This window comes from Branchiostoma floridae, chromosome 7 (genome assembly GCF_000003815.2).
Source record: "Branchiostoma floridae strain S238N-H82 chromosome 7, Bfl_VNyyK, whole genome shotgun sequence".
Taxonomy (NCBI): Eukaryota; Metazoa; Chordata; class Leptocardii; order Amphioxiformes; family Branchiostomatidae; genus Branchiostoma; species Branchiostoma floridae.
In genome coordinates, this window is record NC_049985.1 from 13,393,800 (window position 1) to 13,409,860 (window position 16,061).

General features: G+C 39.8%; 1 protein-coding gene across 10 annotated transcripts in view; it reads left to right on the plus strand.

Annotated features, from left to right (window-relative positions):
• LOC118420303 (neurobeachin-like) overlaps positions 1-16,061 on the plus strand; it is a 152,046-nt gene that overhangs the window by 36,089 nt on the left and 99,896 nt on the right. For 7 of the 10 annotated variants that reach the window (XM_035827043.1, XM_035827039.1, XM_035827041.1 and 4 more), the window contains exons 9-25: positions 350-496; positions 4,179-4,235; positions 4,543-4,710; positions 5,121-5,183; positions 5,802-5,869; positions 6,055-6,163; positions 7,556-7,708; positions 10,057-10,225; positions 10,801-10,880; positions 11,364-11,459; positions 11,923-12,020; positions 12,233-12,325; positions 13,384-13,492; positions 13,928-14,009; positions 14,614-14,737; positions 15,380-15,572; positions 15,892-15,985. In XM_035827043.1, the coding sequence (XP_035682936.1) occupies positions 350-496; positions 4,179-4,235; positions 4,543-4,710; positions 5,121-5,183; positions 5,802-5,869; positions 6,055-6,163; positions 7,556-7,708; positions 10,057-10,225; positions 10,801-10,880; positions 11,364-11,459; positions 11,923-12,020; positions 12,233-12,325; positions 13,384-13,492; positions 13,928-14,009; positions 14,614-14,737; positions 15,380-15,572; positions 15,892-15,985 (1,903 nt within the window). The remainder of the gene's footprint in view (positions 1-349; positions 497-4,178; positions 4,236-4,542; positions 4,711-5,120; positions 5,184-5,801; positions 5,870-6,054; positions 6,164-7,555; positions 7,709-10,056; positions 10,226-10,800; positions 10,881-11,363; positions 11,460-11,922; positions 12,021-12,232; positions 12,326-13,383; positions 13,493-13,927; positions 14,010-14,613; positions 14,738-15,379; positions 15,573-15,891; positions 15,986-16,061) is intronic. The other 3 variants (XM_035827042.1, XM_035827048.1, XM_035827049.1) reach the window with 1 other exon arrangement.

Consider the following 16,061-nt stretch of genomic DNA (forward strand, 5'->3'; position numbering starts at 1 on the left):
GGATTCAAATTTGCGGTAGAGAAGATGGAGTGTTCGTAGTTGTTTTGTGTTCACAGTAGCGCCATCAAGTGTAGTCACATACTGTTTGCGGTGGTTTTAAGTTCGCGGTGAATTGGCAACACAAAAACCTCTAACATAAAACCACCACAAACATTTCTGCATTTACAGTATTCTCCTTCCTACTCCCAGTTTCAATAGGACTTTTGAAAACAACGACTACTGACTATTGTTGGGACCTTTTTACATGCTCATTTACTTTATCACGCTAAATGTATATGTGCAGAAACTTAGACATGAAGACCTAGACTTCTTCACTGTTTCATATTGCTGTCTCTTGCATTTCCTGTAGACGTTTGACAAGTGTTTCCTGGGTTCGTCGGAGACAGCGGATGCGGACCGTGTGTTCTGTGGGCAGATGGGAGCTGTGTACGTGTTTGGGGAGGTACTGAGTGCTCACCAGGTCTCAGCTATCTATCAGTTAGGACCTGGATACATGGTGAGTTAGCATGTCTCAGATATTAACACAGGACTGAGAAGAATAAAGTGATACTCTGCTACATCATCTTGGTCTATCAATTTCCACCATTGACTTGTTGCTATGACCCATGATATTACCAACTTTGTGCCATTTTAATGATTAAGAGCTGATGTCTGTAAAAACCAAGCAAAATCAGAAAAAGTTGGCCAAACTCAAAAAATCGATTTTCCTTAAATTTTGTGTGGTGGTAGGGCCTTGGTCCAAACCTACAAAAATGGCAAAGTTTTAGATCTGCGGTCACCGGTTGCCATGGCAACGGCCATTTTTCAAAATGGCGGATTTTCACCAAGGGAAGGCCTTGGTCGCGTCCAAAATAGGCCTTCTTTGGACTCCTGTAGCCCCCACAAATTAACAGATATTTTATCAATTCTCGCATATGTTATTACCCATATTCTAATGAACAATATGATATATAGTGATGCTCAAAATGTTTTTGTAGTCAGGTGCAGTAGATGTTTAAAAATGATGTGTTTTCGTGAATTTCCAAAATTGGCAAAAATCCATTTTTTGACCATTTTTATTGACCATTAGCTCATTATCAGGCAAATCAATTTGCTTGATTTTCGGCACAGTTATAGTTTGAACTTTTGTATACATCATATGTAAAAATGAATTTGGGCCTTTAACGTATCGAACCGTGGTGGCCCCCAGAGTAAACCAATATTTCCATTTCAAGAAAATCGTAACCATAGAATTATTCCTGGAAAAACAGTCATAGCTTACCAGAAATGAATCTCGTTATCATTTTATGTAACAGAGGAACTTACCTATCACTTATAAAAGCAGGGTTGTTTTAGATTTTTTTATAATTGCCTTTAAAATGATTTTTTTGAGTTTTTTTGGTCATTTTTAGACCAAAAAATGTATATTTTGGCCCCAGCACCCTGGTAATACAACCAAATGACCTGAAATTTGGTATGGGAATGTCCTGGACATGTACACACATGGGTTGATAACTGGTTTGCCATATGATAGAACAAAATGCTGAATTTTGTGACTTATTTGGGGCATTTTCGGCCCCAAAACTACATTTTTGGCCCCAGTACCCTGGTTTTACAACTGAATGACCTGGAATTCGGTATAGCAATGCCCTGAACATATGCACACATGGATTCAATAACATGTTTTACATACAGTACAACAAAATGCTTAATTTTGAGATTTTTGCCAGTTTTTTTTACAAAATAAAAGTCATTTTCTTGCTCCTGTTCCCTGGTAAATAACCAGTAAATAACCGGTAAAAAATTGGTATAGGAGCGCATTGGAAATGGCTTATATAACCCGTTTTTGCATACAGTGCAACAAAACGCTTAATGTTGTAATTTGTGGTTATTGCTTTACCCAAAGTACATTTCTAGCTCCTATTCCCTATTAGGCATTACAGGCAAATTACCACCTGGACTCCAATAACCCCCACAAAGTAAGAGATATTCTATTGATTCCCGTATATGTTATTACCCATATTCTAATAAGAAAAGTGATATAAAGTTATACTCGAAATGTTTTTGTAGTGAGGTGCAGCAGATGTTAAAAGATGACGTGTCTTTGTAAAAAGTAAATTGCCAAAAAGTGTTATTAAAGTGTCCAGGGCACTCCCATACCGAATTTCAGATTATTTAATTGGAAAAACAGGTTACAGGAGCCAAAATATTTTTTTTTTGTAAAAAAAATGGCAAAACACACACACAAAATTCAGCATTTCGCTGTACTGTATGACAAGCATGCCCTGGACATATGTGCGCATATGTCCAGGGCATTCCTATACCAAAGTTCAAGTCGTCTAAATTTTTTTAGTTGTGAAACCAGGCTACAAGAGCCAAAAAAGCACTTTTTTGTTTTAAAAAAATGGCCCAAAATAACAAATTAAGCATTTTGTTGTATTGTATGCCAAACGTGTTGTTATTGGATCCATCAGCGCATATGTCCAGGGCATTCCAATACCAAATGCAGGTCATTCAATGGTAAAGCCAGGGTACAGGAGCCAAAAATGTACCTTTTTTTTTAGTAAAAAAAATGACCAAAATTAAGCATTTTGTTGCACAGTATGCCAAAATCATTATCGACTCTATGTGTACATGTGTCCAGGGCATTTTTATACCGAATTTCATTTACTTGTAAAACCAGGGTTTAATGGGCCAAAAATGTACTTTTGGGGCCAAAAATTACAAAAAGGAGCCAGAAATGTACTTTGGGTAAAACAATGACCAAAAATTACAACATTAAGCGTTTTGTTGCACTGTATGCAAAAACGGGTTATAAAAGCCATTTCAAAGGCGATTCTACATTTGTATACCGATTTTTTAACGGTTATTTACTTGGAAAACCAAGGAACAAGAGCAAAAAAATGCCTTTTTTGTAAAATAAATCTCAAAATTAAGCATTTTGTTGTACTGTATGTAAACATGTTATTGAATCCATGTGTGCATATGTTCAGGGCATTGCTATACCGAATTCCAGGTCATTCAGTTGTAAAACCAGGGTAGGGGAGCCAAAAATGTACTTTTTTGGGAAAAAAATAAACCGAAAATCACAAAATTTTGCATTTTATTGAACAGTATGCCAAAAGTGTTATTGAATCCATGTGCGCATGTGTCCAGGGCATTCCTATACCAAATTTCAGGTCATTTGGTTGTAAAACCAGGGTACTGGGGCCAAAAATGTAGTTTTGGGGCCGAAAATGCCCTAAATAAGTCACAAAATTCAGCATTTTGTTCTATCATATGGCAAACCAGTTATCAACCCATGTGTGTACATGTCCAGGACATTCCCATACCAAATTTCAGGTCATTTGGTTGTAATACCAGGGTGCTGGGGCCAAAATATACATTTTTTGGTCTAAAAATGACCAAAAAAACTCAAAAAAATCATTTTAAAGGCAATTATAAAAAAATCTAAAACAACCCTGCTTTTATAAGTGATAGGTAAGTTCCTCTGTTACATACAATGATAATGAGATTCATTTTTGGTAATCTATGACTGTTTTTCCAGGAATAATTCTATGGTTACGATTTTCTTGAAATGGAAATATTGGTTTACTCTGGGGGCCACCACGGTCCGATACGTTAAAGGCCCAAATTCATTTTTACATATGATGTATACAAAGGTTCAAACTATAACTGTGCCGAAAATCAAGCAAATTGATTTGCCTGATAATGAGCTAATGGTCAATAAAAATGGTCAAAAAATGGATTTTTGCCAATTTTGGAAATTCTCGAAAACACATCATTTTCAAACATCTGCTGCACCTGACTACAAAAACATTTTGAGAATCACTATATATCATTTTGTTCATTAGAATATGGGTAATAACATATGCGAGAATCGATAAAATATCTGTTAATTTGTGGGGGCTACAGGAGTCCAAAGAAGGTCTACTTTGGACGCGACCATGCCTTCCCTTGGTGAAAATCCGCCATTTTGAAAAAATGGCCGTTGCCATGGCAACTGGTGACCGCAGATCTAAAACTTTGCCATTTTTGTAGGTTTGGACCAAGACCCTACCACCACACAAAATTTAAGAAAAATCGATTTTTTGAGTTTGGCCACCCTATGCTTGGTTTTTACAGACAGAGCCTCTTAACTCCTTATATTTTCTATTTGGTAGATTTTGATAAGAATATCTGCACTTCTTCCTCCCCAGAACCAGTTCAGGTTTGAGTCAGAGAGTGACTTGCTACTCTCAGAAACCCACAAAAAGGTAAGAACACAGGACCAGAAATGTTTATTTTTCAATGTCTCATGCATTCTATAGGAACATACAATAGAATAAAGAATTCTGCTTTTTTAAATGATTAGTATAGTGTTAGTACTTGTAGTTGGGAATGTTGCTCCATGCGTGTTTGTTGACAAATGGCAACAACTTTTTTGTGACAAACAGTTCAGTAGGTTGGCATGTGTACTTGAAGTCTTCTGATGTAAATTTCTAGCAAACTCAGAAATGATAGAGCTTGACAGATCCTGACCATCCATTTATGTTTTATTATTGAAATCCTCTCCCTCTGCAGTGTCTGTATGATGGAAAGCTGTCCTCCTGTATCGTGTTCACCTACAACCCCAAGGCCACGGACGCGCAGCTCTGTCTGGAGTCATCACCGCGTGGAAACCCGTCCTTCTTCGTGCACTCCCCCCACGCACTGATGCTGGCCGTCAGCACTGCGTCCAAGGTCGTGCTGGTGAGTGGGAGATTGATGAAGGAATGACTGAATAAACGAGTTAATGAAGGAATGAATGAACAGACAAACAAGAACAAAGGAAGAAACAAACAAACAAACAGACAATCAACAAAGCTGCTGTTGTTATGTTTGCATTATTTGTACTACCTTCTTATCTTTGACCTTGTTTTGTTATAACTTGTAAGGTTCCTGAAAGCAATTTTGCAGTGTGGCAAAATTCAAAATAAAGGTTGTCAATGACAATTTTATTATATTTTCAGTCAGACAGAGTTGGTTGTAATGTAAGCATTTTTGTATTACTTTTGGAATATATGAGCTTGGTTGTTTGAAATGCACAAATTTTTCTGATGGTTTACTCATTTCAGTTTGTTGGAGTGTGTTGATAATGATTTCCTGCCTTTTTCACCCAGGATGTTCGAGCCATAGTGACCCAGTCTATCCACAGTGCTCTACACTCGATAGGTGGCATCCAGGTCAGTGTCAAATGTCATCTCACCTCTTCTGGTTTACTGAATATATATAAAGTATTTCTTGTAAAACAGATGGACATTTGGTCAGTGACATGATGGCGCCTAATAGTATTAATGTTTGGTGTATAAATATAATCCATATGAAATTTATGCCAAAGATGTGCTGGACCCATTTAAACAGACTCCACAAGTTACATGTATTACATACACACAATGCCTTGAACTTAATAATTTTTTTCATTGGAAAAATGTACAACTGTCAATAAGGTTGCTTGATACAACTCAGTTGTGCTTGAATAATCCTTTAGACCCTCTTTGCCTATAAATGGGGGTCCAAAGGGACAGGGCAGACAATCAAACCTTTTATGCAACAAAGAAAGAATAATTTATCCAGATATTATACTCCAATGTGCAATGTGTGCTATGGATTTGCATTGCATCATGTATAGCTTTATAGGCTATGATTGAAATTAACAAGCACAACAATGTCGTAGTCCATGATGCAAAGTTTTTTGCTCACTGTCCATCTGAATGTCTTAATGATGAATACAAGATATAATACTTACTTTTGAGATTGCCACCACACCTCCATGTTAACACCAGTCTCCATGTCTATTGCAGGTTCTGTTCCCATTGTTTGCTCAACTGGATCATGTGCAGCAGAATGGAGAATTGGACTACAGTGTGTGGTACGCACCCTATATGTACATGTATTATGTATTGTCTGTAATTCAAAAAAGAATTGCCACTTATACAGTAGCCCTTAACTACTTTATTAGCTGTCCCCTATGGTCTAGTTTGTGTGTCTTGCACATTACAAATCTACTGTTCTAGTTTCACCCTGAATGATGCCCCCCTCCCTCATTACCCACAGTTCCATGCTGCTCGGCCTGCTGTCTGACCTCCTGCAGAGTTCAGTGCGGACCCAGCAGCAGATGATCCAGGCTAAAGGCTTCCTGGTCATTGGCTATCTACTGGAGAAGGTGAAGTGTCTTGCAATATGTAACATTTCCATAATCATGATTATATGAGACTTTTGAGAGACTACAGTCAAACCTGTATTTTTTATTTTTTTTTTTTTTACTCAATGGTCACCACGTAACAAGGCCTGAAGGCCACTCAAGGTTACGGGTTACATGATTGGAACTGTAACAGCAACTCTTCGCCCTAGGTCAGAAACATCATGATTGAGACCAGCCCAATTGCTCACTATGACTGAGGACTAACTGACCCAATAGGCGAAGCAGGGGTTACGAGGGCTGCTCGGGAGATTCCCTACCCCTATTGGTATTAGGGGCCACCTCTACAGAGGGGCCACCTGTCCATAGTGGCCACTTTTTGTCAGTCCCTTGGGTATTTTATCTACAAGTTACCACCTCTATACAGAGGCCACCTGTCTATAGTGGCCAAATTTGTCCGGTCCCTTGAGTGGCCGCTATAGACAGGTTTGACTGTATATATGATATATGCTCAAAGAGTGACAACTAGGGCTTGGTACCGGTACGTTGTACTGGTACAAAACCGTTTTTTCTCAGTAGACTGGTCCAGAAAAACCGGACCTGGAAAAATTTGGTGGACCGGATGTTGGACCGATTGGAAAATGAACTGATTATATGATCATGCATTCACACGTTTTCGGGGTTATCGGTCTAGGCGAATAACAAGAGTGAAGCAGAGCAGACTCTATAGTCATTTTTACTAGCTTTTACAGTCAATCGTACAGAGGCAGTTAGCCTTGTAGGATTTTTAAAATGCCAGTGGGAGTCAAATACTACACAAAACAGATTTCTTTGTAGCAAAATGGACCATTGTTTTGAGTATAATCCATTCACAAGTTTTCACATTATGAATCAGGTCCAGGTTCAGGTCCGGACCAAGACCTGATCTTTTGGACCCAAACCGGACCTGAACCTGAATTTTCTGTACCGGTACCCACCTCTAGTGACAACAAGAGTTGAATTTCTCTGGTGTGATATAAGTCGTGACAAATTACTTCAGAACTAGTATATGTGTAAAAGGATTAAAGAGAGTATACTCTTTGCATGAATATTACAAAAACTGCAGCCGGATATTTTTGTTTATGATCGTTGATAGCTGAACTACACTTGACATTACATTGATGAGGGTTGGACATCCAGGTTTACAATTTTTATATATTGAAAAACAATGCAATCTTACAACTTGTTCGATATCATGTGCAATAGGTGTTTCTAGCACATGTTATAGTATTGACTTTTTCTGCCTGTTCATTCAAGTGGTCCCAAAGGAGAGTAATGTATGTCACTTCAAACTTCCAAAAGGAAACTCCGATTCTTATCCAGTTGTAGAAACTTAAATGTCTCTAAAGATACTATTTATATTCTTCTCTATCACAGGCAACCCGCAAGCACATCACCATCCAGGTGTTGGACAGTTTTCTGCAGCTGGCAAAGTACCTGGCCTCCCTGCCGACAGGTGGGCCGCTCCTGCGCAACCTGCTGGACCACATCCTCTTCAACCCCACCATCTGGATATACACACCAGCCAAGGTCAGTTTATTATACGCAATTTGAAACATAGACATTATTGTTGATTATCATATAGTATGGACACTACTGGGGTTATGGACACTACTGGGGTACAGACACTACTGGGGGTACAGAGATTACTGGGGGTACTAACACTACTGGGTGTACGGACACTACTGGGTGTACGGACACTACTGGGGGTCTGAACACTACTGGGGGTCTGAACACTTCTGGGGTTATGAACACTTTAGTAAAAGTTAACTCGTCGGGAATTTCCTGGTAGCTGCAACCATGCGCAGTCACACGCCACACTAAAATGGTCATGTCTATTTTTATGGTAGTTCATCTCACGCTATTCTCAGAAACCACCTGTCCTCTGCAACCGTTTTCCGTCAGTGCGTTCCTGAATCTCGTTTTGATTGAATTAGCAATGAATATACATCATAATACATCTAATAAGTTTGGGTGACAACCACAAGTTTTAAGGCTTTTAATTAAAAGGTTTAATGTTCTTGACTGACTATGACTGACTATGATGGGGTACTAGGGATATTAAATGCTGAAACTGTGCTGCCTACTCTAACTCACTGCAGAGTCTTTTCAACACAATGATTTATTGCCAGTCTTACAATAAGGACCACCCAAACAGGACTGATGCCCCCAATACAACAGACTGCAAAATCATGGTCCCATCAATACTGTTCCCAAAGCCATGTGTGAAAATCTATAAGAAGGCATGTTTCCACTTTGCTAGAGACAGCCTTTTAGCTTGATAGATACCTGTTTAAGGTTGTTGGTATGCATGTCACCTTTCTGGAGTCTGGTGGCAGAAATACCATTAAAGGCACCATTATGTTGTCAATGCCAAGACTCGAGGAGTCCCTCTCGCACTGACCTTCCTTCCACGGTTCACAAGACAGCGCCAATTCGCTGCGTATCGGAGTTGGTCGGTCGGTACTTTGCGGAAGGATACGTTCACCCTGCAGGTGTGAGGTAGATAGGTTTGAGGCAGGAGCCATCAATTTGTGACAGGATCCGGTGGGATACGGGCCTCACGGGTGCCATTTGTGAGATTAATCCATTAGTTTTCCACACTTGAGGAGACTTCTTTTGTCGGGGGACACAAGGGCTGCCAGGATATGCAGAAAACACTCGGAGTCTTTCCTGAACTTTATATTGCCACACTTTCCTCTGGAAATATCACACTTCTCCTTTTATATTTTTTTTTATGTACACTTTATTTTAAGCTACATAGATCATGTCTAGAATTTCTTTTGAATAGAGTAATATACAATATAGTATTGATTGGTATATAGTTCTTTGGAGCTGCTTCTTACTGTTATTGTGAAACATGAAAACACATTGTTCATGCATGGACTTTAGAAGACTCCTAGCCACATGCAGTGAAGCTTAGTTTGAATGACATCATTCCACATTGTTGGAGACAATTACCATTGCCTGGCAATATACCTTAGCTCATATGACCTCCGGCCACATTATGTGAGACAATAGCTTAGGTGCTTTTCTGGACCTCTGCCCGCGGTTTTTACAGCTGTCATTTCCTGAGTATGTGCTCCATCTTGCCACGGCTGGAGGTTATACAGCACTTCTAGCGCATGACCTTCCCCTGCAGATCAATACAACTGCAGCACCATTAGGTAACGTAGTACGTTTGGCAGACATTTGGGTCAGGGCCAAGAGCTAATGGTCTGTCGTATGGGCCTCCTGGTAGTGCACAGATATGCCAAGTCACCTCTTATGGAGGAAGGGAAGCACTTGGAATGGTGGTGACATAGTAGTGTGGCACTGCCAAAGTTGTGTGGAATTGTTTTCCTTTGCAGAGGATGGCTATAAATTTTTCTCCTGTTCCTGGGAAAGTCTATTATGTTAAAGATCCAAAAGAAATGACAGTCAGAATGTTCGGTATTGCTGTGTAAATGCACATGCCAGGTAAATGCTATGCAAAGCCCCCTCATTGAAGTATTCAATAATGTGTGCAGTGTGTGTTAAATAATTCCTGTACCCATTCAAGTTGCATTACTTTTCATGTTAAAAATTATTGTATAATGGAAGAAGTTATTGTACTGGATAGAGTTATTGTATAAGAAGCATCCCAGAATGATGTAGCAGCATTGCTAAATACATACAGATGCAGTGGAGTAATTTATCAGTTTCATTTCCAAATGGATCCAACAACCAGCTGACATAATGATTACACAGTCTTGTTGGGTGGCCTTGGCTATAAGTCTTCAACAGCTAAGCCAATGACATGAGTAGATAAGTAGTTACAAGGGTGAACACAGTATGATAGATGCTTGTTTGTCTAACCCATGTGATATTGTACATGTACACAACTGTTGTACATGTAGGTCCAGATGGCCCTGTACACGTATCTGGCCACAGAGTTTGTCCAGTCAGCCAACATCTACAACAACATCCGGCGGGTCAGCACGGTACTGCAGCTGATGCACACGCTCAAGCACTTCTACTGGGTGGTCAACCCCCAGGACAGGAGCGGCATCGCACCCAAGGGGATGGGTCAGTGTTCTCTAGTGCTCTCACTACAGTATCTCTAGGAATCATATCATAAATCAAATTACATAAAATCATGCCTTTGGCATACATGTATCTTTCACTAGCATCTAAGTGTACATGTAGATCCATAAAACTCCATGTGCCTTATATACCCAGTACATGCACTAGTGCAGGTTAAGCCCTTATCGTGCTGGCTTGAGGTACTTTTGTAGTGTAACGTGATTTTGAAAATGCAGATGTTCCTTCACAGTGCCTAACATGGAACTCCATCATGCCTTTTGCAAAGGCGCTGTGTTTTTGAAATTTAAGAAAATAACACAAGTGGCAACATGCTTCCGCATTACCTCTACCATGTCTCACATCAGTGTGAGTGCCAGAGAAAATTGGCTGAAAAAGTGCAAAGGTGCCACAGTGAACAAACTCCAATGTGCCTCAACAGTACCTCAAGCCAGTGTGATAGGGGCTTTAAGTGCAGTTTGAAATTCGTTATACCTGCATAGTTCCAATCTTCCCTGCACTAACCTGCATAAGCATGCAGTATTTAAAGCGCTGACTTATGTCTGGTATTTTATTTTCAGATGGCCCCAGGCCCACACAGAATGAAGTGAAATCCCTCAGAGCCTTCATGTTACTCTTCATGAAACAGCTGATACTTAAGGTAAGGGGTGAGAAGTTGCCTTGGTCATAACAATATTTCAGTCAGTGTCAGAGGAATGAACTAAAACTTCCTTATGAATAACCTACTCTGGACACAAATCATTGTCACAAGACCTTTCAGATTGCTGTGGATTTATCTGAATTTTGACTTTCTTTGTGTGTTGATGAGGCAATTATTAGTTTTACTAGATGCTAAATAATGAGAAACTGGAAACGAATCAACATAGTATATCATATCAAATAGGACCAGATCTTGTTTTTTGTTCTGTTCTGTTTGTTCTACATTTGTATTCTGTTCTGTTCTGTTGAATCTTTCGCTGCTTGCCTGTAAGCATGACTTTTTCTCCAAGTAGTCCATTCTGTATGTAAGCATTCTGTGAGACCTTGCACCATGCCATTCTTGTAGTACCATCATGCCTTGCTGCTTGCTCAGGTCTCGATGTGAGACCTCTTCCTGCTCCTAAAGTTTCCCTACAATTTTCAGAAGCACCCGTCTCCCTTGCCCTTGCCCATTCAGGATCAAGGAGTGGACGAAGATGAACTCCAAGCCATTCTCAACTACCTGCTCACTATGCATGAGGTAAAGTCATATATGTAATAGGTTTGAAAACTGTAACATACCAAAAGCTCTATCCATAACTACTGTTTAGTGCTATTAAGACCAGTAAACAGGAATGCAAATACACAATACCACAAGATGTACAAAAATGTAGATGCATTGTACATACTACAGTTGACAATTCATGCTCTTGCATCTATAACAGTTACATATACTTAGTGCACACACTTGGAACCATGGAATATTGAGTCAATGTAGATGGTTTTATGATCTTGAATGTTTTGCTATTGGTGAACATACATTTTTCACTAGTAGAACCAGATTATTTTACTGAAATTTTGGCCATCTGTTGTCATTGCACTACATACTTGTATCTTACAAGATAGATAGCATGTTTAGTGAAAGTTCCTGTAGTCCTTACATTCATTTGTCCCTTGAAATTAAACCCTTGACATTTAACCCTTGACATGAATGTGTTCCTCAGGATGAGAACCTGCACGACATCCTGCAGCTGCTGGTGGCGCTCATGTCTGAACATCCTTCATCCATGATCCCTGCCTTTGACAAGAGGAATGGTGTTAGGTAAACACACTGAGTTACTATCTATGAAGTTGACTTTTCACTGAAGGGGGGGCAACTGTACCATAAAGTTACATCAGCTCCTTTGGAAAAGGGCTTTGAAGCCTTTATAGTATCACATTTTTGCAATTAAAATGTATCACTCTATGTCTTACTACAGTGTCTGGGACTTAAATGTATAATTGTGTTGACAGATATTTTTGTTTCCCTTTTAGGGTTATCTTCAAGCTTCTGGCATCAGCTAGTGAAGGCATTAGGGTACAGGCTCTGAAAGTCATGGGATACTTCCTGAAGAACACCAATGCAAAGTAAGGCATTATTTTGTATGCAAATAACAGTATAACTTAAACACCAGGAACAGGGATGGTTTTTGGATGGTGTTTTCAGTGTGATATACCTTCAGCACCAAGGAAAGGCATAGTGAATTTGAAATGATTTAATTTCAGCACCAAGGGCAGGGATGGTGCTTACAGTGTGATCTAACTTTAGCACCTTGGTCAGCAATAGTTTATTCAGTGTGATAAACCTACAGCACTTGGACAAAGATAGTGTATTCAGAGTGATATATTTTCAGCACCAGGGACAGGGCTGTTGTTTTCAGTGCCATATACCCTCAGCACCTGAGACTGAAATGTTGAATTCAGTGTGATATACCTTCAGCACCAGGGACAGGGATGATGTATTTAGTGTGATATACCTTCAGCACCAAGGACAGGGATGGTTTATTGAGTGTGATATACCTTCAGCACCAAGGACAGGGATGGTTTATTGAGTGTGATATACCTTCAGCACCAAGGACAGGGACGGTTTATTGAGTGTGATATACCTTCAGCACCAAGGACAGGGATGGTTTATTGAGTGATATACCTTCAGCACCAAGGACAGGGATGGTTTATTGAGTGTGATATACCTTCAGCACCAAGGACAGGGATGGTTTATTGAGTGTGATATACCTTCAGCACCAAGGACAGGGGTGGTGTTTTCAGTGTGATCCAATTTTGACACCTGGGCCAGCAAATGTGTATCCAGTGTGATATACCTTCAGCACCAAGGACAGGGATTGTGTATTTAGTGTGATATACATTCAGGGACAGGGATAATGTATTCAGTGTGATATACCTTCAGCACCAGGGATGGGGGGGGGGTGTATTCAGTGTGATATACCTTCAGCACCAGGGACAGGGATGGTGTATTCAGAGTGATATACCTTCATAGTATCAGCACCAGGGACAGGGCTGTTGTTTTCAGTGTGATATACCTTCAGCACCAGGGTACAACAATGTTATGTAAGTGACAGCCCACCATTTTTGCTGCTGGCACATATGATACCGGCAGTAAGTTAACATAAACCTTTTTTATGTTACAGAAGGAAGAATGAGTTGATGCAGGCCCACAGCCTCTTCACCCTGCTGGGGGATAGACTCATGTTACACACTGACACTCTCAGTATGACGACATATAATGCTCTGTATGAGGTAGGTACAAGCCTAGAAGATTCATTGTACAGTTATGCATGCTCAGAGGGTGTTTCTGAGTCACAATTATAAACTGTGAAAGTCTCTTCCATCTTCAAGATTGAGAGGTAGTCAGAAAACCTTTCTCACTTTCTCTTTCATCTTTTGGTTTTAAAATCCTTTTACAGTCCCTTTCATTAGGAAGAACCATTCTGACACCCATAACAATTTATCTAATGGAATTGTGTGATAGTATTATGAATGAAGTTCTCTGAGAGTTATCTGAGTGTCATATTAGCTATCCTGTATTTTTAAATGCTGCAGTAGTAAAGACAAGTTGCTGAAATTTCTTCAATGTTTATGTGACACTACAGAAAATGTAAGTCCTAAGTCTGTAGTGTATTACGTTAGAACTCGCCGCCATGCATACTGACATGTTCGTGTTTTTCCTGACAGATCCTGACAGAACAGGTGTGCACACAGGTGTTACATGTGCCCCACCCTGAGCCGGACTCCTCCTGTAGAGTACACAACCCAAGTATGGACACTCTGCATTTCTTTTTATTGTCATCAAGCAGGTTGTATTTTATGTTGCTCAACAAGATATATCAACAGCAGCTGGATGGATTAGTTTTTTTATTTCATTTTGTCTATAAGTTGTGGCAAACACTAGAAATGAGGCCCCAGGTGGCTGTCTACTGTACTGCAGCAGAATATCTGCTTTTGATATTTCATGTTTTGGACCACCAGTGGCTTTGATATTTTGTGCCAGGTAGTTTAATGTTAAGCAAAAGTAGGCTATAAATTTGTTTTGTTTAGCTTTTATTTTTTGAAAAGATTGTTTCTTTCAACACTTTTTCCATACTGACAAAAGTTCAACCCAGGCAGATTTGGCAAAAAGGCTTCCTTAGCTGGGAAGAGTTTTTAAGAGATAGCAACCTTGTATGTTTGATTGTATTTTAAAATTATGATATTGCTGAAAGAAACTGTTTTAATGTATGTTTTGGTGGACCAATTTGACTTGTTTTAAAACTTTAGGTTGTATTTTTGTAATAGAAACCTTTTGTTAATGTCAGTGATACATGGATACTTCTGTAGACAGAAAGTGAGTTGTTCTAAAGGTGTGTGTGATTTTTGTACAGTGATAATGCAGGTGGTGGCACGACTGATTAAGAACTCCAGAGCTACAGAGAAGGTTCTGGAAGTGAAGAAACTCTTCCTGTCTGACATGATCAAACTCTTCAACAACAGCAGGGAGAACAGACGGTAGGAACAGACACGTCTCAATAAATCAGGCTTTGTATCTGTCGTCTAGCATTGCTTTATCATGATTTAGATAAGTCTGATGAGTATGAAGAATTTAGATATCCAGTCATCCTAACAGACTCCTTCTGTTACCAGTATGGCTATAGACAGACAGGAAATATTGTGGGGCATCATTTGAGACAAAAAAAATGATAATTGCACCATGAGTTTTGCATATATATTCACAATATTTGATAGAAACATGGGGAACCAAAAAACAAACTAACCTTCCTTCCTCCTTGTGGCATTGTTTGTGGCGTAGCTGATAGAGTGTTAAATTCGGGGCCAAGAATTTGATACTTGCCATGCCCCCAACATTTAAGGCACCTCGACCCTCCTGACTTTACCCAGGTGTAAAAATGGGTACCTGGCTTCGGTCAGGGAGGTAAAAGCCTATCTTTACCTTCTGTCTGTACTTTGTATGTAGCACTATCTATATAGCCGGTATAACCGCCCTTCAGCGTAACACACGAGCTTTGCAGGCATGCGGCACAGCAGCAGCTGGTTATATTACACTGAAAAACCTGTCACACCTAACTTTTGCACATCTATCTATAACATGTTATGTGCAAGTCACTTACCAGCTGTGGATGTTGTTTGCAGCACCCTGCTGCAGTGTTCCGTGTGGCAGGACTGGATGTTCTCCCTGTGTTACATCCACCCTGCCAACAAGGATGAGCAGAAGGTGACAGAGATGGTGTACTCCCTGTTCCGCATGCTGCTGTATCATGCCATGAAGTACGAGTATGGAGGCTGGCGCGTATGGGTCGACACACTCGCTATCGCACATTCCAAGGTAATCGTACTGTTAGAACTGGTCAGAAGTAAACAAATCTAAAGATAAAGTTAATCTGTATTTTATGAAAATAAGACAAGGAAATACATGTATTACATTATTTGGAAAGTCTGTGCAAAGATGTGTAGGGACATCCATTTATTACAACTGACTTGTCAGTTTCTTCATTGCTACCCTTTTAGAGGGCCTTCAGAGTAATCTAAGAGAAAGAAAAGACAGTAATCTGTAATGGAGTCAGACTATGTAGAGCTACTGGAGACCTTGGTTTCTTGTTATAAACATCCTTATAATAAACATCCCTAAAATATTTACTCCACAGGTGTCGTTTGAGAACCACAAGAACCAGCTGGCTAAAGCCTACGAGCAATACCAGAAGTTTGACTTGGAGCATGGAGAAGTCAGAAGCATATCAGGTGTGTATGCTATACTAGATACACTGTAAACTGGACTCAGCAACCAAGGGACTGAGGAAAATAGCTGTTGAAGAAA